General features: G+C 34.1%; 1 protein-coding gene across 2 annotated transcripts in view; it reads right to left on the reverse strand.

Annotated features, from left to right (window-relative positions):
• The window catches only part of ULK4 (unc-51 like kinase 4), a 210,871-nt gene that overhangs the window by 129,555 nt on the left and 54,876 nt on the right, over nucleotides 1-26,440 (reverse strand). For both annotated transcript variants that reach the window (XM_056485487.1, XM_056485488.1), the window contains exons 22-29: nucleotides 23,497-23,624; nucleotides 16,421-16,554; nucleotides 13,479-13,600; nucleotides 13,108-13,164; nucleotides 10,079-10,130; nucleotides 9,894-9,988; nucleotides 1,791-1,842; nucleotides 1,547-1,691 (exon numbers count right to left, since the gene is read on the reverse strand). In XM_056485487.1, coding sequence (XP_056341462.1) covers nucleotides 1,547-1,691; nucleotides 1,791-1,842; nucleotides 9,894-9,988; nucleotides 10,079-10,130; nucleotides 13,108-13,164; nucleotides 13,479-13,600; nucleotides 16,421-16,554; nucleotides 23,497-23,624 — 785 coding nt within the window. The remainder of the gene's footprint in view (nucleotides 1-1,546; nucleotides 1,692-1,790; nucleotides 1,843-9,893; nucleotides 9,989-10,078; nucleotides 10,131-13,107; nucleotides 13,165-13,478; nucleotides 13,601-16,420; nucleotides 16,555-23,496; nucleotides 23,625-26,440) is intronic.

Genomic DNA, 26,440 nt, shown 5'->3' on the forward strand with positions numbered 1-26,440 from the left:
TGACTCTTACAACCCCTCTCTTCTCATCTCTACTAATGAGATGGGAAAAATGATTTAAGAATTACTTAAACCCTGGATTCAAGATTCTGAGCTGCTTCAAGACCCTTTTTCATACATCTGCCACACAGCACATGCTAAGATGGCACAAATGAAGTCCCCAACATACGATCATGTTTAGTCTCAGGCCAAAAAGCCCTTCCACTCAATTGAGCTAGGAAGCTTTGAGACAGAAGTCTATTGGATGTTTTCCTTCTAGTTTGTAATTAGCATGACACATCCCTCCAAACACACAGCCCCCAGTTTAAAAAGAAAAGTTGTGTAAGACGGACGTGCCTACAAAGGGCAAGTTTAAGAGCAAGGACAGAACTCTGTCTCTTTTGACTTCAGGTCTCTTCCTCTATCTGAAGAAAATCATCTGACAGCTTCTAATATTTCTAGCTGCCATTTGAATTTTTACTGATACATTCTACATTTCCCAGAGGAAAAAAATGTGAAGAAATGTTCTGGAAGCAAGTTTCTCTACAGAACCCTTAAGATTTCCATCCAATTCTCTGTCACAGAGAAAAGTTTGCACACCTTGCATGGATAAAACTTTGGAACCTCAAACTGTAAGAACATTACTCAATTAGCAGAGAAAGTCTCATATTTGGAAAAGATACTGGGTTTCTGATCACAATCCAGCATTCATTCCTCCAACCTTCTCCCATTTATTTAATGTAGGGGTGGAGAACAATTTTTTCACTTAGGGAAGTTAAGCATTGACCATTATTAACTTCTGAGGACCAGATAGGAAAATACACTGTAGCATCATTAGAATAATGTAAAATACAACTGATGACTCATCACTACTGTACTCAATTTGTGTTCCTTCCCTCTACTTCCAGATGTTACCAGCTCACAGTCAATGTGTGCATAACACAGAGAGCTCTCTTTACGCTCACCTGAATGAAATGAGAGGCCTCATTTTACCATAAACCATGTAAATGAAGTTCCATACATCTGGCCTACAGGCTGTACTTTCATCTACTCTGGTGCAGGGTTTTTCTGCTGCTTGGGACAGCAGGAAAGGACAGCAATTTAGAGGCAATAACCTCTGGGTGGATCATGAAGGATTAATCTATGATGTACTGTTGCTTTTTAAAATGTAATATGTCATTCCATATGTTTTCAGAACATCTTAAATAAAGGTACAATATCCAAAATAGACAAAAGATGTTGTAGTTAGAAAGTTCTTTATATTTATTAGAAGAACAAAGAGGAGTATTTAAAGCCCAAAGGCAAGAAGGAATCCTGCGTTGCTGCAAGAGTAGCCAGAGGCATAGTACCAGAAGTGAGTGTCAAACAGAAGTTGTGTCAGTGTTGGATACAACACAATACTAAATAAACCTAGGAGGAGATGCTGGGCAATGAACTTTGGCAGCAGTTAATTGCTATTCCCCTTTTGACTTAGCCATTTAAACATAGAAAGGTTGGCTAAAACAAATACACTGTCAAAATGGTTTGCATATCAAGCTATTCTCCATTACAGGAGCATTATTATACTTACTGAGGCAGCAGTGAATCTCTAATGAGAGACAGAAGCTTGCTGTTTGAGTTGAGGCCCTCCCGCTTCTCCTCAGCCATGACTTTGTGGCTTAACAGCAGTGATGTGGTTTCTGAGAGCAACCGCAAGCTGAAGAGTTTCCATTCCACTTGAAAATAAAGGTGCCAAGAATGTGACCACACTGAAATATAATTAAAATAAACTGTGGAACTCATGGAAACTGTAGCTGATGTGTCTGTATACTTACCATTCTGACTGTGGGCCAAAGAAACAAGTGGTGGGAGGATAGAGTCTTCAACCTAAAACAGAAATTAGAAAGACGTGATCATTCACAGAGGAAAAAGATAGAACTGTCATCTATGTTTATTTTGCTGCTAGAACCCTTAATCAAAGAGTTGAATAACCTTGGAAATCCAGCCATAATCACTCTTAAAAAGCCATCAAGTTCATTTTTCCCTGGTAAACTGCCACAAAATTACAGGCATTAATGTACTTTTATACAGGAAACAACAGTAACTTCGGCAAAATAGGGACTTTTATTTTAAAGTATAGAATTCAGTGCAGATGTAAAATATTAAGAAAAAAGAGTATTAGAGCATCTTAATCCTGATGCTTTAATCCATAAACTAATCACTGAATAGAGTTAAGATGAAAACCAGAATGGCATAGAATTAAAATACATCAGAAAAGATGTACTACCTCTACTGAAAAATCCCTAAGCTTAGTACAGTATCTTGAAAATATTTTAACTTCTTCCCTTCTGGTAACATACAGTCTTCCACTAAAATGTAAACTTACAGTACTAAAAATTTGCACTATGAAAAAATATAATCAGTCAACTGTTTATTGTCCATAAGGACATTGTTACAAATCTATGATCTGTCACAGGACTAGTCAGCTTAGCTCCATTTGAAATCAACTGATGATAACTAGGCTATGGCTCAGTTACATAAAATAGTGCATTATTTGTCTTCACTATAGGAGAGTTTCTAATACTTAAATTACTGTTAAAATATAATTTATTTAGTCAGGTCATGCTTGGGTTTTGGGGAGAGGATGGATGGACAGCCCTGAAATTTTTAAGCATGCATCATGGATGCACACCTTGTTCTACGATTTACTTACACAAATAAAATTAGTGTAGATTCTCACTGCACCATGGACAGGATTTGGCGTAACATGACTGCATTGTAATCCCCCACGTGTTTTGTTTCAGTAATTAATAAGAGAAGATAAAACTTCCCTAGATACATGCAGCTACTAACAAGAAACCTCTACAGAAGTTGGAAGTATGTATGAAAAGGGTAACTAATTGAAGTTAGCCTCTAGCCAGCAATAACTGCAGTTAGCAACTATTTCACTGCTGGTTGCTGGACTCTGTTAAATCAATCTCTACCATTAAAGGACTCATTTACTTTAGCTTTTTTCATTTCTGAAGAAAACTACTACAAAATGCTTTCGTTACAGACTTTCAATAAAAGGAGTAAAAGGATTCTGCTTGAGGTATGGAAACCAAACTACTCTTGCCAGTACAAATAGCCTTTATACCTATATAGATAATGCTATATATCATAGATGTAGTGCCTTTCATAACATTTCATAATTTTGAAATATTTCCTTGTCTTTTTGGTTAATAATAAAACTATACTGCATTTCAACAACTCTATTAATGCAGGTTTCTAATCTGCTTTGCAAATCGTAATATATAAGTTATAACATACCAGTGAGGTAGGAAAAAATTGTAAGTACTTAAGATCTTTCAGTCCAAGAAACCAGTTCAACTACCGCAAAGCTTCTCAAATGAAGAAGTACATGTAAGTGATAAATTAAAGGTGTGAAACAGAAAAGAGGAAAAGAAGCAGGTCTTGATTATCTGAACCAACCTAGAGTCCTGGATATTATGAATCACTCAACAGCAGGAGCATTGACTCAGACTTATACCGATTAAGATGACAGTACACAACAGTATGATGCAATTTCAATTTCTAAAACACAAAATCTTCTTTCACTTTAATCTAACATTAACAGCAGTCATTCCATATTATTGAATGTAGTTAAGCCATTCATAAGTCTTTTTTAAGATAAATGTATTTTCGACTGTCATTGTAAAGAAGATTCATTAGGTCTTAAATGACTGTAGTAGCTTATTCTGAACTTGTTCTAACACAACTCTCAGTTTTATTAAACAAACTGTCTAGAAAGGAATTCTCCATAGAAGGTTTTTGCCTCATATCAGTTCAGTGTGACGGGGAGATCAACTAAATGAAGCATTAAGCCTATGGAAAATTAGTTTGTTATGCAAAAGCCCAACAGAATGCATATGCTGAAGGGGAAAGCATATATTGAATTTTATATGAACCTTTAATCAGATACTTCTTAACTCCACAACCCTAATCTTCTCTCCATGCCATCTGGATCACTGTTTTTTAATAATGTGCATATAACTTTGTGATCATTAAGGTGAAATAAACTGAAGTGCAAATATTTTTAACAAATACACCAATAAATTGCAAATGTGTCTGTCATTTATGTATAGAGAAGAATGGTACTAGTATTTTGGCACTGAAATAAATAGAAGAATATTCAGGCAAGGATTTATTTCTTCCTCTTTTGAATGGCTGCTGATATCTGTGTGCAATCACATCTTTATAGATGCATGAAGATAAATCACATACAGGTTTTTCATCTCAGTCTTTATCACTAAGATTGCTTAACAAAAAAGGAAATTATTATTCTTTAAGCCTAAACAGACTAAATAGGTTGAATATGATCATAGCTCTAGATGAGTTCCTACCACTTTTAAATAGTCTGATATTCAGTTCATGATGCATCCCTAGCTGCACAAAGCCACTGCTGTATTATTCTGTAATGATGGCATTCCAAGGCTGTGCTGCCAAAACAGCAATGGTAAATTCTAGGAACTTCCATACAAACTACATTCACATTTTCCAACCATAATATATATGTATAGGACCAAAAAAAACCATAGCTCAAACCTGGTAATCCTGTTTCTGATAGCTGGAATGGAGTAGAAGAAGAGTATGAGAAATAGACCAAACATAAAAACATACTTTAGTTTCCAGAAAAGTACCTCTTGAATTAAGAAACTTCCTAAGCTAATGTTGTATCGGTATTTTTGCATTTAGCCTTTTCTCCCATATATCTGTCACATCCTATTTTAAATGTATTTAATCTTTCATTATGTGCAATACTTACAGCACTGCATTTTATACATTTCAATTATGCCTTATGAAGACATATCCTTGCTTATTTTAAAGCTTGATATCCACATATTCTTCGTTTACAAAAACCATGACTGATTATTTATCTTTCCCATGCCATTCATAATACTACACTACAGAGTATTTTGTCTCCAAGATGAAGTTCTTTTCTACTCAGACCATCCTTGGATCATTGAGCTGTACTTTTTCTTGATAAATTTCATTCCCTTTGAGAGTGAATGACCACAACTGCATTCAGTATTTGAGACCTGAGTGCACCATGGCACAACAGTGTTTTATGCTTTTTTGTCTGACCTTTTACTAGTCATCTAGTTGTCTTTCTGATTACTGCTGAATATAAAACTATCATTTCCATAGAAAAATAATGCCAAAAGATTCCCAGAAGTTGCAAGTAGTTTAGAGTTTGACACCATGTATGTTCAGTAGAAATTACTTTCCCCTGTCCATTACTTGTTGAATTACATGTCATGGTTTTCCTTTTGTTCAAGTCTTAAAAACTTCTGCAACCTCTCTGTCAGTTTTAACTTTCACTATTATGAATGTTTTAGTGTCATCAGTCAGTTCTGTCACCTCCCTATTCATTCCCTTTTCTGGATTAGCAAAAAATGTTTCAACAAACCTTTGTAAGATACCACTCTTAAAATACCTAAATTTTTAAAAACTAATCTCCATTCCCCACTCAATAAATTTTAACTAGTTAGAAGCTGATTAGCTTGCAGGTAAGAGGGAAGGACCACTAATGAATTTGAAGTCTTTGGTGCATGACTTTGTCAAAACCTTTCAGGAAATATAAGTATTCTATCCAGAACCAGAACACCTGTCTCCATAATACTGAGTAATTTCTGCAAGGAAAACTTGACTAGTGAGGTATGAGCATCACTGAAAAGAGCCTGGCTCCATCCTCTTGACACTCCTCCCCCTTTCAGATATCTATACTCATTAATGAGGTCTCCTCTTAACTGTCTTCTCCAGGCTGAACAGGTCCAACTCCCTCAGCCTCTCCTCACAGAGATATGCTCCAGTCCCAATTCATCTTTCTTTCTGTCTTCAAACTTCTCAAAGCATTTGCTCAAAGCACAGCACACTCCTCAGTGTTTTAGTATCATCAGTAATCTCTCAGAATGTAATAGAAAAAAAAACCCTAATGCATGTTAGAATGGGTTGAGAAGAAGGATGACGCTTTAATTTTTATTAGAAGTCTTCAGAATCTTCATTGAGGATTTGGCTTTTCTTACTTCTGGGAAGAGACAGCACTGATTGCCTGACTCATATGTCAATTAGTAGAGAACTAGTTTCACAAAAAAGTCTTATGTCATCTGAATTAGCTTAATGGTCAGAAAGCCACATGCAGTGTAGTATTTTAATATACTTGAAAAGAGAATATGATTGAAAAACTTCTGCACAGTATGTCCATATAGTCACATCTGACACTGACAAAATTAAGACGTCAATGGTTAGATGAGAATAACCTGGATGAAGAACACCACTGATGCTGAATCAAGAAAAAAGCACTTGCAGAAGTTTCTAACCCTTGTGTTGTCATCTTTACTGAAACTAATAACTCCCACATTGTCAAACAGTAGGTTTTCCTGTCATACAACTTTTCCCTTGACTTCCCATCAAGCAACTCATCATGTTCTAGGTGCTTTCATTTTAGTCTGATTTTTAAAAGTAAGTTTTAAAACCTTGAGGAAGAGAATTATGGCTGACAACTTTTGCCTTAACCATAGAACAACTTTAATGTTTTTGGTAAAAGACAGTATGTGCAGTACACAGATCATTTTTGGGAGGTAGCTGAAGTGTAAGAAAGTTGGAGTATAAGATAGGACTCCCACAGGAACTGTCTGCCATCATGAGCTTCTTCACTGCTCTGAATTTGCATATGTCCCCTTTCAGGCAGATAAATATACTTAACACAAAAAAGAAAAATGCAAATTATACAGTCAGGATGAATTCTTCCAGTTAATTACACCTAAACCTTTACCAAAACTGGAAAATCAATATTATTATAACACTTAGTATCTGAGTTTAGTAAGTATGTTTACATTTTAGGAAAGTAGAAGAAATAAGTAGTTGGACTTGTGACAATTTGAGAAACTGGGGTTATTCCACTCGAGTCTATATAGACTCTGCTTAATGACCTTCAACATCATATTTGCATACTTGAAAATCTAGTTTTGTAAAAATTTGCCAAGTCCCATTTACTGTTATTCTTTACTTCATATCTTGTAAAAATGCACACAACTGCATGCAAAATGAAATTATTGCTCACTGCTGGCTTTCATTGAAGCACTTTCAATTAATTTCCATTTTGCAATACAGTTTGCAATACAGTTTACAATATCTAATACAGTCAATCGCCACAGAAATCAGTCTCCTCAATAATTGACTTCAGGTTGGTGGTAATCAGAAATTTGACCACAAAACCCCACAATTTATTTTATTTTCTTTGTTAAAAGTATAAATACAAAAGTAAATCAAACATGAGCTAAAATCCAGAACAAGTAATTCTTCTCAAAGTGGGAAAGAAACTGAGATGTTGCTCTTAATTAATTAATTAATAGGAATTAATTTTAAAAAATTTCATTTTACTTGAACTAAAAACAGAACTTAAATGAAAAACTTCCTGGTTCTGCTTGCTCAATACAGCCCCTCTTTTTATTACATTAATTAAACTTTATTATAAATGCATTTAATTTCTGATTAGAGACTTTAAAGCAATGTCACAGTAAGAAGAGAAAATTTGCAATCTCTCAAGAAGGTTTTGGCCTTCACCCAGCCTCACTCCCTAAAATCCTGCTTGTAAACAACTTGGTCTAAATGAGCAATCCAGGCTCATCCTTCCGAGCTCAGCCTAGGATTTCAATTTCTCTCCAGTTAAAGAGTGTCCTATTAACCACTGTTATACTTAAATATTGATTTGGAAGCTTGAACATGTCTTGCTTGAACCTTTTAAAAAGGCACGAAGTTCTGCTGTGTGCTGGAATTTATATTCATAGATTCCAGTCATGCTCAGCCAGCAGCAATTAGAAGATATCCCTCGAGCAACAGCAATTCTAAAAATAGTCTGTATGCATCACAGAAGATGAAGTACCACTTTCCTCTAAAGTAATGCATGCTGTACATTCAAGTATAATTAGCACACTAGACTTCGTAAATAGTATTAAACTAATTACTGTTTGCACCACTAGTGGCAGATGTGGTTAGAGATTATTAATTACAATGGACAATTTCTTGAATTTAACATACAAAATACAAGGCAATTTCTCTAATTTATTTTATATCTGAATGACTATTTGCTTAGTGTCAGGAGGGCTCTTTTAAATTAGCAAGAACTGTTATTTATGAAAATCAGTGAGTGAAGTAATAGATTTTCTTTAAAAAAATTTAGAAAAAGATACCAAAAAGCTGTTCATTGACAAGGATATAATTTTATACCTAAACCAGGAAAACTATAAAAGTGGTATGTGTCAGAATTACTGGACAAGCTATGTTGAGATGGATTTTAAATAAATATCTAAAACTTTCAACACATGAAATGAAGTAAACTGCTCCCCAGAAATCTAAATGCTTTAAAACTCCTCTACTGTGACCCTTGGATTACTTAACAGAGACTAGCATAGTCACTGGCTTCAGGAAAAGGTTCTGCTAAATGTGGAGATGGGCACAGGAGATGATGGACCCCCATAAAAATGGTACATATATCTGTCAATATAAAACACACTGATAACTCACAAAAGTAAAGCAACTATTTTTTAAAATTTAGGTGACTCTAAAGGATACAGATACAGTGAGAGACAGGATGACAGGCATGTAGGGAGATATCAGTAGGCATTCATACTTCACCTACACTTAACATTTCATTTCTAGCACATTAAAGTAAATGGAACAGTTCTGTACTATTTCCCCTCTGACTACTAATTGGTTAGATTTTTTTGCATAAGGACCATTTCCTTGAATACCACTCTTGTAAGCATTCATGAAAAAAAATCCTATTAAACTTATTTAAATTCCAATTTATATTTCAGACTCATTTTACTATTAGCACTTCTTAGGACTTGATAATCTAAATACTCAACCAACACACACACACCAAATAGGATTCAACTTCTAAAAACACTTGATTTCTAAGATCACCCCTTCTTATCTAGCATAATCCCTAACATCCCTCATTCTTATTTATTTGCTGATGTCTTTCTTGATATAAGAGCTGTATTGATGTGTTCTCTTAATCTAATTCCAATACAAACATGCAAGATGCAGTTTTAATCAAATGGTCATTTCAGTGAGTATGGTGGATTGTATTTTGGTGAAGGTTCAAGCACAAAAATGCATTGGTACAGGTTATGATGATTTGTCAAACACTGACTCAACCATTCAGACCTCCTAATTTGCTGACAACCACAGTGTAATTGTTCTGCCTTCAACTAGCTTAGCTCACAGTAGAATGTTTTAACCAAGAATTTCAAAGAAAACAAATCTCAGTGATGTAAGAAGCTTACAGTTTGGTAATTCTAATGAAATTTTTAAGTAAGAAATCTGCTAGACTTGAAAAAGTAAGTAAACAAACAACAACAGAAAAACCCCAACATCACAACCGCTACTGATGACCACATCAGTAGATATGATACAATACGATACGATACGATACGATACGATACGATACGATACGATACGATACGATACGATACGATATCTACTACCCCCTCATATGACAGAATGGGATCAATCCTCAGAGGTGGCCTTTCCAAGACGTTGTTGTTAAAACATCAGTTTATGTAAAAAGCAGAGCGGCAAAAGTTTCACTGATACATAGCAACATACTTGCACTGAAACGGAAATAAAACTGACATAAGAAAGAACCACTATTTCTAAACTCTAAGTCGTCCTCATTCTCCCTCTAATTTCTCAACTAAATACAGTAAACTGAACGCCTTGCGCCTTCTTTGAAAATTCTCTATAAACAATAAGTATTTTTCCTGTCAAACAGAACCACCACAGCTCATTTTAAACCATATTTTAAATGGTTTCTTAATCTTTAAACTTTTCATTTCTAAACTGAATTAGGCCTATTAGCCTGCACCTACTTAAATTGCTGTTAGACTTACAGTCAAGTGATGGGTCATCAGCAAGCTGGGATGCTCGGTTACTGCTTCAAAGGTCAATAAAGTAGTCTTAATCAATTCCTCTGATGCAGCTTGCCCTGTTGATAAAAGTAATCATATTCCTTCAAAAAATTCAATAGTTAGAATATCTGTGCCTAAAAGTATTGCAATATCATAGATTACCCCACCTATTGCTCTATCCAAGTTTGTTTCTCCTGAATCTATTGATCTGATGAACTCCTACAAAAGAAGCAAGCATGTATGTTAAAACACTTAAGGAAAAAAAAATAAAAGCATAATCTCTGAATAATTACAAAAAGAAATTATTTGAAAAACTGTGTAAATACAAAATATTGTACCCACATTAGGATAAACTTCCATATTAATTAACTAAAGCTGAAAGTACCAATGATCTGTTATAATTTTGCAAGTCTGTATTGCTGTTGGAACCTTAAATGTGGAGTACAGTAAGGATTATTATTCTGACTAATATCAGAAATCATAAAACTTCTAGCTAAATAGATAGTAATTAAATGTCTTCACTGTTAACAGAAAACTGTAATTTCTTAGAAGACTTTGAACTACCTTGGATGTGGCTATGTAAAAATAACTCAATAAAATGACCAAAGACCCTTCAGAAAATGCAGTTTTCTTTTATTTGCACCATCTTTTTGATCTCCATGCATGTTATGGACGGAGCTACACTCAGGAGAACAGGCAAAAATGCATATAAAACTTTATATTAAAAATCACCTAAATTAATCATCATATTAAGGAACAGGGTCAATAAAATATTAATAATCTGGATTAAATAAATATTGTACAATTAGACCCACTGTTCTTCTGCTTTCATTTCTATGCATAGCTGTTTGCTTCACTGGGATGCAAAAGATGTTATTAAGACTTGCTAAGGAAGGAACGCATTTAGAAAAATAGTGTCATTTTATATTTCACCACCAATTAAATTTTCCTTATTACATATTAAATTGGAAGAAGTTTCTACATGGGTTATCTCTTTCACAATATGTATGAAACATTTGAAGGATTCTTCTCTAATTAAAAACAGAGTTAGAAACCAATTATATATTTCATTATTTAAAAGCACCTCAGAAGGAGTCATAAAAAACAAGCGCTTCTATTAAAACAAGTTATCTTCCTGATCATTTGAAGAAAATTATCAGGTATTATCTAATTAATTTCGTTTGGAAGAGAGCAAATTATTTTGTTTGCTCATTTTTAGACAGTTTCACACAACCTTAGTCTCAAGAGTGATTTGGAAACATCAAAATAGTTGGCACAAAATTTGTTCTGGCTACTAATGCTTATTAATTTCATATTAGAAACACAGGGAAAATATGTGTGATTTAAAGAAATGCAATCTGGGATTTCTCAAGCAACGGAGAGAAATGGTATATGTGTATTTCATACAGGTGAGCCTGTGCCCTGTGCACACCACCAGGAGCCTGTTATTAGCTGTGCCTTTGGGGCATGGCGTGTCCTCCATGTACTTCTGTTCATAGCAGAAAACATGAAAGGACAGTTCCGACTCCCTCTCAATTTCTTTGCTCAACACTACTGAAAATTACAGTGATGATGGAAGTAACTTCAAAGCAGCAAGGAAAAAAAAATTCTCAATGAACAACCATTACAGGAAAATAACTTATTTTCCATCCAGATCCCAAGCACACATCTTTCCACTCTGCATAATTTTCTTATTGTTAAGAACAAGACTACTGAATACACCAGGGAAAAAAGAGAACAAAACAAACAAACAGACTGCCTCACTAAAGTCTTAGGGGCCTCAGTTATAGCACAAAATTTTGAAAAAATATAAGGTGATGATCTAATGTCTCTTTATAGGCATCAGTGAGAATGTTGCTAAACACAAATTTCCAGAATAGATTGTTGTATGATAGAACAGGCATTCATTACGTGGATAGTTACTCTTTCAGATGCAATTATATTAGACATATCATAACACAGTTACATAAAACGGATTACAATTTGATATTAATTTTTCAGATATACTACTGTTCCTCCCTTTTTCATGTGCAAATTTAAATAGTGTATGTAAGTTCCTGAATTGCCTTTTTCAATGGAGACAGGACAAGATGCAGGAAAGATTGAGTAATGTACTCCTCCTTGATTTGAGATTTATACTAGTATAACTAGCCTGACTTCCTCACTCAGTAGCTCATACAAGCTGGAGTAACATCAAAAGAAAACTTTCCTTGTACCTGGTCTGCTGTACCTATATTGTTGACAGAAGAATTTCACCTTCTAGAAGGTTGATTGAAAACTACTAATAGATCTTCTGCCTAGCTACAAATGCTTCAAAGGGAGAAAGAGCTTTGTAATTCAACATCTACAGTTTCAATTTTTTTCATCATTCTAATGCTAATTTTTACACAAATATTTTAGTAGAGCTAAATTAAACTACATTTTCTTGGAAGAAAGAGTCGAAGGAGAAATAGAACAGAATTTGAACACATAACTTGAATCTAATTGTTTATAGCAAACCATTTCTTCATACTATTTGGAGATAAATACCTAGTTGTCGTTTATGAACTCATGCACTGAGGCCTAACTCTGATATGCAATTTAGAATATCTTTTTTTTCTCATTTAGCATAAACAATTGTTTTCGAATGAGGAAATTACATTTGAACTGTACAACTTCACATTTTCCTGTACTATCCAGTGGCACTGCTAGAAAGTTCATTTTCTGTGGATAATGTCAGAAATAGGTTGTAAATGTCAACATGAGTTCAGTATCTTAGCTCCATAGATTTCCATCAACTAAACACAGTATAGAAGTACTAGCAAAAAGAAAAAGGTGACAAGAAGAAACAATACCTTAAATACAGATTATTTACAATTTCTCTTTAATTTCTGCTCAAAAAATACTAGTATGAAATTCCAGAGAAAATATTCTGTGCAATTTAGAGCTAAACTTTTCTATTCAGAAATAAAGCACACAGGAAATTCTTAGTTTATCCAATATGTACAAAGTGTTCCTTTGAATAAATAGATCACTACAAAAATATTTTCTGATTATATATAAAGTTTTGAATACAAACAAAGCTTAAAATATACATTCAAAGAAACTTCTCTCTCCAATTTAGAATTTTAATGTAATTTTATTCATTAAAGTAATTTCCAAAACTGTATGTTTAGGTGTATCTTGTAAAAATATTTATTTTCTACTTCATACTCACAAGTAAGATGCCATAGTTGAAAAGAAACTCCTTTGTGACTATGTGGGGACGAAATACCTATTTGAAATTAGCAAAAGTTGAAAAAAATTATATTAAATGCATATCTTATGACCAGAAAAAGTAAAACAATTATTTCACATGTTAACAAACAAAAAAAGAGGACAAAATACACATTTGCTTCTGTCATTACAGTTGTTATATAATACAAATTTATCAAATGCCGCTTCGTAGCTGGAATACTCATCAACATATCTGTGCATTAACAAAACATCAATTTTACTCATTCTGATCATGATTGACAGAAATTAAATTTTGGGAAACTGTAAGAGCTTGTCCTCTGTGTAACAAATTTTGGGGGGGGAAAAATCTACCTGGGATGTCACAAGATGAAGTACTACAGGCATCATAGGAAGGCACATCTTTAGCTGTTTGGCCTGAACCGTTGATGGGTGTTTACGTCCAGAGACATTAGTTAGCGCACTGAGAATGTCACCTACAGAAAACATCATTTCAGGCTCATCCAACATAAAAATATCACTAAACAATAGCAAATTACATATAAAACATCTCTGTTCCAGTAGCCTCTGTTCACTCCTGTCTTCTCTGTCTGCCAGTAATGTTCATGATGAACTCAGCACTTCTTTCCTAGTTCAGTCTTCAAACAAATTGCCTACTCTGGCTACAGGGACAGGCAAAGGTGACCTCTGGCAAAACAGTGAGGATAGAAGTATAAGGTGAGTGTTGAAGTAAAGATGAAATTACTCCTCTTGGCAGAGTGGACTTGTACTGGCTAAATTATGCGGATGCAGTTTCATTTCCAGTGAAGTAAAAAATGAAATTCTCATGACTTTCAGCCAAACAAAAACTGAATGAACCAAGATTAGCGGGTGACATAATATTGAAGCAGTATGTTTTCCCTGCAGCACAGTTCAACAGGAAAAAAATCCCAAACATCATTCCCCTACAAAAAAAGAGATCCTTCCACCAGTCATGCACACACACATTCTCATGCACTAATTTAACTGTGACACAAGTGACCTAAAGCTACAGGAATTCTAATAAAAGAGATAGCAACAGATCAGTGAGTGAACTTAGCTGCCTCCGTAACAAACCTCAGTAATAGTAATAATAAGCTAACAAAATTTTAATTGCAATAATGAAAATTATACTTCAGACTCAGAAAAGATATACAAAAATCAAGGAACATTATGCTAAATTTGTGGTACACTTCCTATTGTCTACAAAAAGCAAGACCTCTTCTGCATGGGACAAAGAACAGAAGCAGGATGAGAAAAGTTAGCTTGTATGAAAAGAAGGAAAATTCTGCCGCTATAACCTGAAAATACTAGAAGCCAAATGCTGTCTTGAAAAAGCACCTGTTATAATTTTTCCCCTATAAAGACAGCTGCTCAAAACTGCAAAAGGGAATTCACATATATATGTTAAGCAAATAAAGAATGGGACTCTTTATTTTATATGATTTTTCAGGCCAGAAAAGGCCTTTCCTTTCAGAGTAAGTCAGAGTGTAATCATGTTGAATAATACCAATGCTTTTCTTCTGTTCCCATGGAGTTCAGTTCTCAATATAAGCAGAAATGACAGAGCCTGGCACTAAAGTAGGCCTCAAAGATTTGACTCATTCACCGGTAAAGAAAAGAAGTGCTGCTTAAAACCCTTCAAATACATAAAACACTTTTTTCATCAATCCATTTTTGTTTTCAATTACACACAATGTCGCAATTCAGTAAGACCTCTGCGGTTAGTAACTGATTTACTGAACAAACTCTCTTTATATATTTTGAAGAATATATAACCATCATATTTGGAAATTTTGCACTTGATAAATAGATAGATATGACTACCTTTAATTGCATCATGATCTAAACAATTTATATCTACTTTCTAAAAATAGGTTAACTACTATAATTGCAGAAATAAAATTACTTTCTTATTTTTTTTTAATTAACCAGAAGATTAACAATTTCTTTCTTTTGTTCAAATGCATCTTTAAGCACAATTTCTACAACATGTTAATCTATTAGGTTTATAGCTACATCTGGTGGAAGAAGACGGGATCAGTAAGGAGCTTCCACGAATGCATATTAAAAAACCTAGCTAGGATTAATTCTAAATCAACAGTTAAACTGCTTTTCACTGTTCCCATTTTCAAATACGATTATTAGTCTTAGCTGCCCATAGCTTTTACCACTCAAGCAGTACATGCTCCTTCATCATACAGTCATAAAAAGAAAAAGACTTGTGACAAATATGGACAAACACTGACAGATAACTTCAGATTACAGAAACCAATAAACACACAGATCCAGCTTGGAAAAGAAAAAGTGTATGCTTGATATCCGTTCTCAAAAATGCATTGAAATCATAAATCAGTAGTAATTACATGTCTAAGCAATTTATGTACTATGTATTATGATAACTACTATGTATTTGAAACTTTCAGATTCTGAGGAAATGTCCAAACCTACTATATTAGTTGCATATGGTATATATATATATAAATAGTAGGAAGTGAATTTGAGCTTAAATATTTATAGTATGAGACTTCCAACCTGAAATATAGCCAGTATGTAAACCTGATATTTAGCTAGGAAAAAGGGATCAGGTGTTTGCAGCAAGGCAAAAATTTGCATTAGAAAAGGAAATAAAGTTTCTTTTAAAATAGCAGCATGACATTTAGGGCTACTAACCTTTGCAGTGCTACCATTACATTTTCAATAACCTAGTGATAATGTAGAGAAGATGAAAAATACATCAAGTATCATCTCATCAGAAAATAATTTTATGAAAATAAACTTCATGTGCATGAGCAAATCAGTTTCAGACATCCAAAACAACTGAAATATCTTGGCTGAAATTTTCCAGAAAAATCGTCTGTAGCAAATAATATATAAATTTCAGTGTAAGCAATTAAATTGCACTCAGAGATATGCCTTCTTGCATCTCTCCCAGGCCTCTGCTTTATGGGGCAAATTTTCTCTTAGATTGTACAATGTTTATAGATTTTACAATATCTTTAGAACATTGATAAAACTTCTTAAACCTCTGGGCTTCATTCCTGACTGAGCTGGTGAGACTTAACATTCCACAAACACAAAACATTCATACACAAAATCATGCATTCCAATACAAAATATCTGATCATGACATATCTAAAAAGTTTCAGGAAGCTGATATCATGCGAACTCTATGTAATCAGAAAACATAGTCTTTCTGCCTGTATATATAAGGAGATATGTGTTTGTTGACAGAGTAAGCAAAGGTAAGATCTGTTTGGTTAACAAACTGAATTTACCTAAAATTCCTGGCAGCTCCTGCACAATGTGATAGATGAGAAGATCGAGACATTTTGACAGATATTCACTGCCAACTTGCTGCTCTTTTCCTGGCATGGTCTTTCTGCTGTCTCTTTCAACATACATCATGAGTCTATATTTAAACAAGTGCAAAACATTAACCCTCATACCAAAGAAAATAACAATATATCTCAAAAAAACTATTGAACTGGACATTTCTGGTATCTGTGGTTACAATCAAGACAACACATTAGTTTTGTCTCTGGTATTTTGTTGAAATTTTACACTTTTATTTTAATCAACTCTAAAACCAACACAAATTACTGAGTCAAAGAAAGAAACCCTTAAGCTACTTTAAGTAAGCACAACTCTACTAAGTTTAAATGAACATATTATGTTAACATAAGGAGTAAATATTTCTGCAAACTTAGAGAGATTAATTTTACAATCCACTTTATTTTGAAATACATAATTGATATGTGCAATATAAGTGAAAGACTAAAGACATTAATTTTCAACTCATAAGAATTCCAAATGCAAGGATAATTGAAGTCAATGTAATAAGAAATCAATCTTTCATTCCAGAAAAATCATACTACACAGATTACACTGCAGCCTATTAAAATGTTAGTACTAATTGGAATGGTCACATTGAAAGAGATAAAAGCCCAAACTAGTCTTACATCCTTTCTCTAGAAATCTGGTGTTCACAATTTCTAAATACAAACTCAGTGCACAAATTCCAACTGGTAAGGGCTCTATGGCTGTGCCATTCTGCAGAATGACATTTCTCACAGTGAAACTGTAACTGATTTATTAGCCACTGGCTAACTTACAAGAGATTGCTTTAATAATACACCTGTAACAGAATGCTTCAGGCAAAATTTTAAAATGCTTATTTGAATAGACAGAAGGGCCAGACTTCCCTTTAGGGCCATACTATTGACATCTTTGTTTCACACTCGAACTCCCTCTGGGTCCTGTGCAAAGAACCATCAATCACTGGTGAGGGAAATGCATGATCTGGATTTTAAGTATGCACTTCAGTACTATCTTTTTAAATACTCTTCTGATAATCAATGCTCTTTTACAGAACTATGAAAATTACTTATTTATACTGCCTCCAGTGTTTATAACAATACTACTAGGAAATACATCTTTTCATCAAAAAGATGATATACTCAACAAAGTAAAAACTACCTAACAATACATTCTAAAGGATTGTGTCTCTAAACAATACATGATCATGATTGAATACTACACTCTTATCCTTCCTAACATATTCTACAGAAACAAAGAGAGAGAGAGAGAGAGAGATCAAAAGACCCATTGAGTAACTACTTTTCACCTGTGCAATAGCCCAGATACAACATATTCAGCTGCACTTCTCAGAGACCATAAGAACATCTTTCATTCTTCTAATGTCTGGAAATTGTATTAAATTTCAGGAATTTTGATTTGTCTGTTTGAAAAGAACTACTTAAAATCTGACATTGTGCTGGAAGTAGAATTTTACTTTGACAAGCTTTACACTTCTTTATATAAAAATTTGAATGTTTTAAATACAATGGCCTTCATGCCTTTCCAGACAACCAAGTTATTTTTATTTTAAAAAATTTTAGCTTTAAAAAAAATTGACAAAACATCAGATCTTGAATTTATTTTTTTTTTAAGAAAACACTTCTATTATTTAGCAATCATCTGATTCTATATGTAAATACACTTAGATCTGTTTGAGTTTTACTTAAAATGGGCCAAACAAACTTTAACATAAGTAGTTTTATTTCTTTAGGAGAAGGAGGTTCTTTTCTTTTATAAAAGCATGTTCAATTACTTAATCATATTTCAGAAGGATACAAAGTAGGTTTATTTATTCTGAGAGAAGAAAGATAAATGAGTTCTCTCCTTTATATTGTTCTTCCATTCACAAAATTGTCTTTCACATAAAGATTTTCTAAAAATATGCACAAATATTTTTTCCCTGATAGTTCAGTTCAATTAAATATTGTATCGAGAATACTGTATAGATATAAATTGTGTAGGCAGCAAAGCATTAGAATCTTTATTTTCCTTTGACAAATTCCTCAGTCAGATGTAGAACAATTCATCAGTTACTTTTATTCCCTGATGAATCTCAGTGTTCTCTCTAGTGGGCAAAATCAAGCCTATAGAAATACAGTTATTAAATTAATTTAGTGCACATTTGTCAATAATACATGAAAAAATATGTAGATGTTAGTATAAATAAACTAAATATGATGAGGAGTAAACCACTGTTTATGAAGCGAAGGTTTGGTTTAAAAAAAATAAATTCAAGTGTCTTTATTGCAATATAAGGCCATCAGTGAGCTTTTACACTAAAAAAGCAAAACAACCCAAGTTTTCTGAAAAAAAATGTGAAAGAGTGGAGCAAAAAAGGGAAAATTCCAGAGTTAACAGTCTGGAGTGATAGAATAGGAGTGAAGTCTACTACTGAAAAGAATAAGAATTGTTCTCTTAACGGGATGATCAACATGAAGAAAAGATAGTAAGTTCACAGAGAATAACAGACCTAACTAAAAGCTAAAAGAAGGTCTCAGATACTCTGAGGACATACACAGTCCATCAAGGACTATTTTTTAGTTTTATTATTTATTATTATTATTAGACTATTATTATACATTATTATCAATGTCTGCTAATGGAAAATGATGAAGATCTTTAAAGGATACTTAATATAGATATATTGTTTATTTACAGATGTGTAACATCAGACAGCATATCATGCTAATAGGAGGATCAAGCTCTACTTCTTGCCTTCCCTCACTTTTTTCTTCTTTTTATTTGATACCAGCTTGCTGGGTTTTTTTCCTGAAATCACTAACTTATGTCATTGTTTCTTCCTGCCTTCCATTTCCATGTTTTCCCCTGTGACTGAGCACCGAGCTTTTCAGTTCCTTTCCTCACCACTTTTCTAGATCAATCTTAAGATGTATAAGGCACACAGGCTATACTAGATGTGAGACTAGTAGATTTCTAGGCAAAGTTTTTCCTTTCAGGGCACATAGAAGATTTGAAAAATTGATAAATATGGGAGGTGGGCACAGGAAACAGAGAATGATTTTGCTTAGAGGCTATGCTGTTGTGCATAGTTACATTTCTGAAGATTGTGAAATGTGTTGGGAATATTACCCTGTCTTTCTGCAAGTGTCCATCCCTGCAGACAGTAGAAAACAAGCGATTTGAATAAATTCTTTTGGGAGGAGAAGTTCAATCTCCAAGAATAATTCAGTGAGACTAAGTGGAAATTATTGCTAGTTCAGAAAAGGGTGAAATGAAAAGTCTCAATAAAACTTCAGGTTGTATCCCTGCCCTGAAGAACAGGTAGCCTGCCTCTGCAAATCAAGGAGAAAAGAAGGAGACTGGTAAACTTAATGTGATTAACAAAATAAATTAATTTGTGTAGTGTAAGAAAACAAGTGCTACTTCAGCCTAAAGGATCTTGTATCTTCTCTAGCTGTATCACATGTGGAAGAACCAAAGGTATGCAATTTTCTACCACAGAACAGGTAGGAAAAAGGAGTAACAGGTGAATTGTCTCAATGTTGTGGAACAATGAATTCACTTCAAAATTAAATTTCTTATTATATATCAATGCTTTTCATCCACAGAACTCAAAATCTGCACAAGCAAAGCAAAACAAGAAATTAATTCACCGCTTCCCATGGGCAGACAGGTGTTCAGCCATCTCCAGGAACAAAGAGCTCTATCACATGTAATGGTTACTTGGGAAGACAAGGGCCATAACTCCTATTGTCTTACAGCCCTTCCTTTCTTCTTTCCCCCATGAGGCCACATGGTAAGGAGTATCCCTTTGATCAGCTGGGATCAACTGTTTCTTCATTCTTATTTGGAATTATAAAGGTGTTTTCATACTCTTTGAGTAAGGAGAGACTTTTGGAAAGAGGTACAAAAAGAAACCTGAAACCAGATTGTGTAAACTCAGCTAATCAATAGGCATTAGAGAGATATGCATGGGGGATTGTATGTACAAGTACTCAAAACTAATGGCAACTGCTGGTATCATGGCCAAAGCCAATATGTTCTGTAAATAGTAAAACAAATAGGCAGATAGTCCTAAGATTGCATTCCAGGAATCAAGACTTGAAATACTGGATACTTCCCATGTCCTCAGCCCAGAGGCACCATTACTGCTTGCAGTAAAAAGGGGTTTTAGCAAGTGCCTACTTCTGCTGCCTTTTATTTCCTGATACCTGTGCACAAACTGGAAGAAAAATACAAATAAATCCTTCTTGGTAACACTAGTACCAACACCAGCTAAAATAAGCTTGCCATTACCCTTCCCTGCCACTTCCTCTTTCCCTACTCCTCCTTCCCTTTCTCTCCCCTCCTTTCCCTCTCCCATGTCCTTTCCTCCCAATGAGATGAATAATGATGAAACTGTTATTTTCCTCACACACCACACTTTTTTCAGCTTCAAAACCACTTCCAAGGACAAATATCACAAAGGTTACCAGTGGGAACAGGATTTTATTATGTGAATTATCTGTGAAAAATTTTTTCCTGGTATCAAATCTGAATCTCCAATGGCATAACTTAAGACCATTTCCTCTTGTCCTATCACACATTACTTGGGGAAAAAAAAGACCAACCCCTGCCTTGCTACAGCCTCCTTTCAGATGTTTACAAAGAATGATAAGGTCTCCCCTGAACCTCCTTTCCTCCAGGCTAAACAATCTTAGTTCTCTTAGCTCCTCCTCATAAGACTTGCACTCCAGATCCTGTCCCAACTTTGCTGCCAAATAAAGGAAGGACTGCTCTCCAGAGCAAGGCCTTTGGGATGCTGGCACCAAGCAGTCCTCATGCTCATGAGGCCCAGAGGGCTGTTTTCAGCACAAACAGCCTCACAGTAGTTGCCATGAAGAAAATTAACACTAACCCAACCAAAACCAGCATAATTACCAAACTACACAAAAGCATTTTTCAGTGCAGTGTTGCCATGAAGCAATTATTGTTTTATCACCTGCATCATCCTTTAAGTGATGCAAATTGAAAAACTGCCTTATATTAATTGTCGTTATCATAAACGGATTTTATCATCTAAAGAGATATAAATCCTGTAACAGGCTTTAGCTGCAGCTGCTAAAGGCAAACCATTAACCAGGAATGATGTACATTTTACTACATGCTCTTTATATTTCTCAAATCAAACATCTCCAGAAGCAGCCTTTGAGTATATCAAATATTTTCAATAGCTATCCATCTGATTTCTGCTTCCTGCGCTAGCAATTTACAACTTATGAGTCTTAATTTTGAAGAAACTTCTCTCAAAGAGAAAAGTTTATCAGACAATTGAAGACATTAACTAAAATACTCCACATGGAAACCAACAGTGCAAGCCAATGAGTATCCAGTATCTCTGCTGGGTTTTAGATTATTCCAGAGCTATATAGTGATATTATGAATGCAACTGTCTCCAGATTTAATGGACCATTTCTCCTCTCTGTAGCTATCTTACTTTCTGGATGAGAAAGGTTTTAGATGATCTATTCTGATAAGAGATATGCTGTTCACTAAAGAACAATTATGAAGAAAACTCAGCAAATGAAGAAAAACAGTTTATCAGCTCAATAAAGCTGCTATAAGGCTTGTCTATTCTTTTACCTAATGTATTATATAATGCATTGGTCTCTAATCAGCCCTGTCTGGAGCATCACAATAAAACAGAATGATAAAGCCAAAATATAAAAACATATTCCAAATTCACAACACATTCTATTGAGAAAGATAGCTGGTTGGAAAACATTATAAATAAAGAAAATTGTTGATAAAATTATTATTCTCCCTCACAAAATATCTTACGGATATATAAACAAATAGTAACTGTCTGTGCAGGACTTCTGTCAGACCTTTTGTCAAACACACAGAGAGTCCCATGTGGTATATCAAGCACATGAATAGCACGAGTTACTAAAATGTAGCCATTCAAAAAGTCACAAATCTTTAGAGGCATTTTATACTAACTAGAACACATAATCTGATTGAAAATTTCTGGAAGTATAAAAAGGACCACATGAAAAAGCCCCTTGGATTCAATACTTATTCTCTGTGATTCTACAAATACTGAGATATTTACATCTTTGCGAGTGGAGGAATATATATAATGCTAGCACCCCACAAGTTGTCCTCTAACAGTGACTTGATGGTGAAACTCATCTGCCCCTTCCTTTAACTCCAATTTATACACCCTAATTCTTCTCAAACATGAATATATGTTATATTTGCTATAGATAGATATTTACATCCACCCACAAGCCTCATCCATTTTTACATTCAGTTCCAAACGTGCTCTATTTCAATATTATAAAAACTATGCTTTCACTTCATTTAACTCTTCTTCTTAGAAAGACAGAAATCCCAACTAAAATTTCTTTCATCTTACTTCTCCGACTACCTTGAAGTATGGTGACAATTTGTATTCTAACACAGTCTAATTTGCTCCTCTCTGATACAAGAATGTTTCTGTCTCAACAGAAGACATAAAATTTCAAACAACAATTCCCTGGTGATTCAGTAATTTCTTGCAAAGTATTCCAAAACATAGACAAATTAAATACTTCATGTAAAAGTCATAGGAATTTATTGGTCATTATGAAAATCACTCCCACAACACATATAGACAAAAAATACTATTTTACCTTGAAAGTGACTATCCTGAAGAGATTATGGATTATACCAAATCCCAAGATGAGGAAGGTATATAACAGAACCTTTTATTTTGCTTTCCCACAATAGCCACAACTGTTGCAGTATATCTCTTGCCCCACCCAAAAATGCAAATGGTTACTGGGATCACAAGTTACTTTAAAAGACGTTCTCACAAGATATGGTTTCCCCATGTGAATAATTGTCACCTGATGATCCCAGAAAAAATATTCTCATGAATGAAAGGATTACAATTACACACAAAACAATTAACCTCTAAAACACTGGTTCAAAAATACCACACATCTTCAAGTATTTCAGGTACAACTTTAAAGACTATATCTTTGATTATCTTTCATTATTACCTTACCTTGTTTGACAACTGAGGAGCAACATCTCCCTGTTATTAATCAAAACTTGTAGCAGGACCAGAAAGGCTTTTGCTCGAATAAAAGTTGAAGGACTTTCAAGTAGACGAATAATTGTAGTCACAAAATCCTTGGTGGAAATAAACACAAGTGCTTAAGGTTACTGCACTATATTGTAAGATTGTATACACTTAAAGTTTGCTTATTTTCATGTCACTCATAGGAAAAAAAAAATCCACAAAACACTAGCAAAATAAATTCTGTCCAAGACTGACAGGCCCAGTGTAAAGCTGCTTTGAACATCTTCACAAGAGGTAGAGTAAAAAAGTCAACACTAGCTAATGAACTAATTCCAAAAAAGTACAGAATTAACTACAAAAGATTATAAAACTTATATTTTTTAATGGCTTACCTTAAGCATAAACATAGGACACTTTAATATCTTTATTTTAAAACAGAGTTGAACTATTTTCATAATACATATGTATTTAAGTACAAATACAATTAAGTTTTTTAGCTATTCACTCCCTTATATGCAAGAATATTAAAAACTACACCTTAGTTGGATACAGTCTTGTCTAGATCAGACAGAATTTAAAAATGAGCCAGAATTTACAAACTGTGTCAACTGGCTCTATGCAAAAATTAGACTGAGCACAAATGACCTCATCAATTGAACCTGCCTTCAAAGAGTTGAGCTGGATTCTCAAGGAAGTGACCCTATAGAATAGACGAGCAGTGCACACATGATGTGTGCAAAGTTAAAAATCTGTGTGATAAGTGTTTAACATACACATTACTGTCCAAATTCTTCATTTGCTGACATGTGCAAATCAACACTGACTGTAATTTATTAGAGACACCCTTTGCAACAATTTACTATACATCTTTATCGAGAATGGAAAAAGAGCAGAAGTGTAAGAGTTGGCCAAGAAACCATCACATTTTAAAAGCAGTCATCATTCAGTAACTACAGAAATCCCAGAAAAACAAACTGCTTTTAATTATTCTAGAATTGTTTTGCAGTACTTCAACAATTAATTTCATAAACAGAAGAATTTCTCTGTCTTGGGATTTAAAAGATTACTGCTTTAAACACTTCAACAGCTCACAGAGCATGACTTGTAGCTCCTCTAGTATGAACTTGTCGCAGTCAAGTTCTTAAATTACAATCTAATAAATGCAAAACTTGAATTTTAATTAAGTGTGGTTTGGTTTTTCAAGGCCTTTTTAAAAGTGAAATTACCAAAACAACAACAACAAAAACTAAGTTTTTATGTTCATAAATCCCATAAAACCTCAGACATAGTCAAAGTGTATGTATAATGCAATACTGAATGTGCTAACATAAACAGACTTGATAGCCCATGCACAAGGACACCATGACAAAGACACATGCAAGTACAAGCCAAAGAACATCTATTTTTAGTTCTCATCCTTTGGAAAGCAAGAATATTTCAATGCTACATGTGGGGGTTAAAACGGGTTAAAACAATTAAAATTAGTTACATCAGACCTATCTAGGAATGTTCTAACAATCTGGTTTAAGAAATGAATGTGACCTGTTGGAATTTGCTTTTCTGGCTGGTTTGAGGTTTTTTTGGCTGCAAAACAGCAACATTTTATTTAAAGAAAATCTCAAGCACATCTTTGCTGACTTATAGGATTTAGTGTATCAGAAAAGCCAAAAATCACTCAAATACTGCCAAATACATTATTTATCATTTCTCTTTTACATTGTTCCGCCCTTCTCTACAAATGTTTGATGTACCCACAGAGACTCTGCAGGATAGGACACTTTTCATTTCAAGTGAACACACTGCAACAAGATTATGACTTTATATTTGACACACTGAGTAATACTGCAAAGCAAGTTTAAAACAAAAGCAATGATGGCTTTGAACTGGCTATACAACAGGAAAACAGGTAGACCGCTATTTCACTACACAAGAACAGAAATTACAACTGCAAACATTTGTTGCGTCGTTATGTATTTTAAAATTTCCCTTCTATGCTTTGCAAATGCCTCCATATTATGTTTACAGTTACAAAGATTTTGTTAAAGATATTTTTATATTTTTATTAATTCATACTGATATTGTCCAAATTCAGGTAAAAGACAAAGAATTGAAAACAGTTACTGAAATATGAAGACAATGCTTATCATGCATTTACAATCTCGTTGTGGCAATATATTGCTGCAAGTATTTGAATAATTTTACTTATGACTTGACTTTGAGGAAAAAAAGAAACCAAATAAAAAACACCCTGCCCTATTGTCTGACCTCTGGAAGAACCTAACTGCATTCAAAAAGCTGTGACTGATTTTCACTCATCCAAAGGTGAATCTTGACAGCCAGATGAAAGTAATTAGTAGTGGAGTTTTTTTAATCTACTGCTATAATGTGTTCAAGATTCTTGATTTTGAGTTCTTTTTCAATGCTTCATTTTAGAAACACCATTTCAACTATTTTAGTTTCCAAAACAGGAAACTAAACCAAAAAGTCTCTGTATCAGAGGGGGACAAAGCCCAGTCCCTTTTGGCTACTGTAGTTCTCTGAAGTTTTGCATCCCTTTTGGCTACTGTAGTTCTCTGAAGTTTTGCATTAGTGTAGACGATCACAGAACTGCATTTCTGGCTTTTGTTTTTTAACTGGTTTTTATTGCTGTTCTTGAAGACTGAAGAAAACAAGAGCAGTCCTAAGTCTTACACACTAAGGGTGTTTCCAGATAACAGAGCTAATTATCTCCATCTTGAATTTATATCTTTAAGTATCTTTTAATATGTTGTTTGTGCCTATATTAAACAGATGGTCACTTCTTTGTCACTACCTTCTGTGTGACACTGAGGTCCTTCTGCCTCTTAAGCTGAACTAAACAAGAACTTCACAGAACGCAAAATAATCTGTAGGCCAATACTACTCACTCCTCCCTTCTCTGATGAAG

This window comes from Oenanthe melanoleuca, chromosome 2 (genome assembly GCF_029582105.1).
Source record: "Oenanthe melanoleuca isolate GR-GAL-2019-014 chromosome 2, OMel1.0, whole genome shotgun sequence".
Classification (NCBI taxonomy): domain Eukaryota; kingdom Metazoa; phylum Chordata; class Aves; order Passeriformes; family Muscicapidae; genus Oenanthe; species Oenanthe melanoleuca.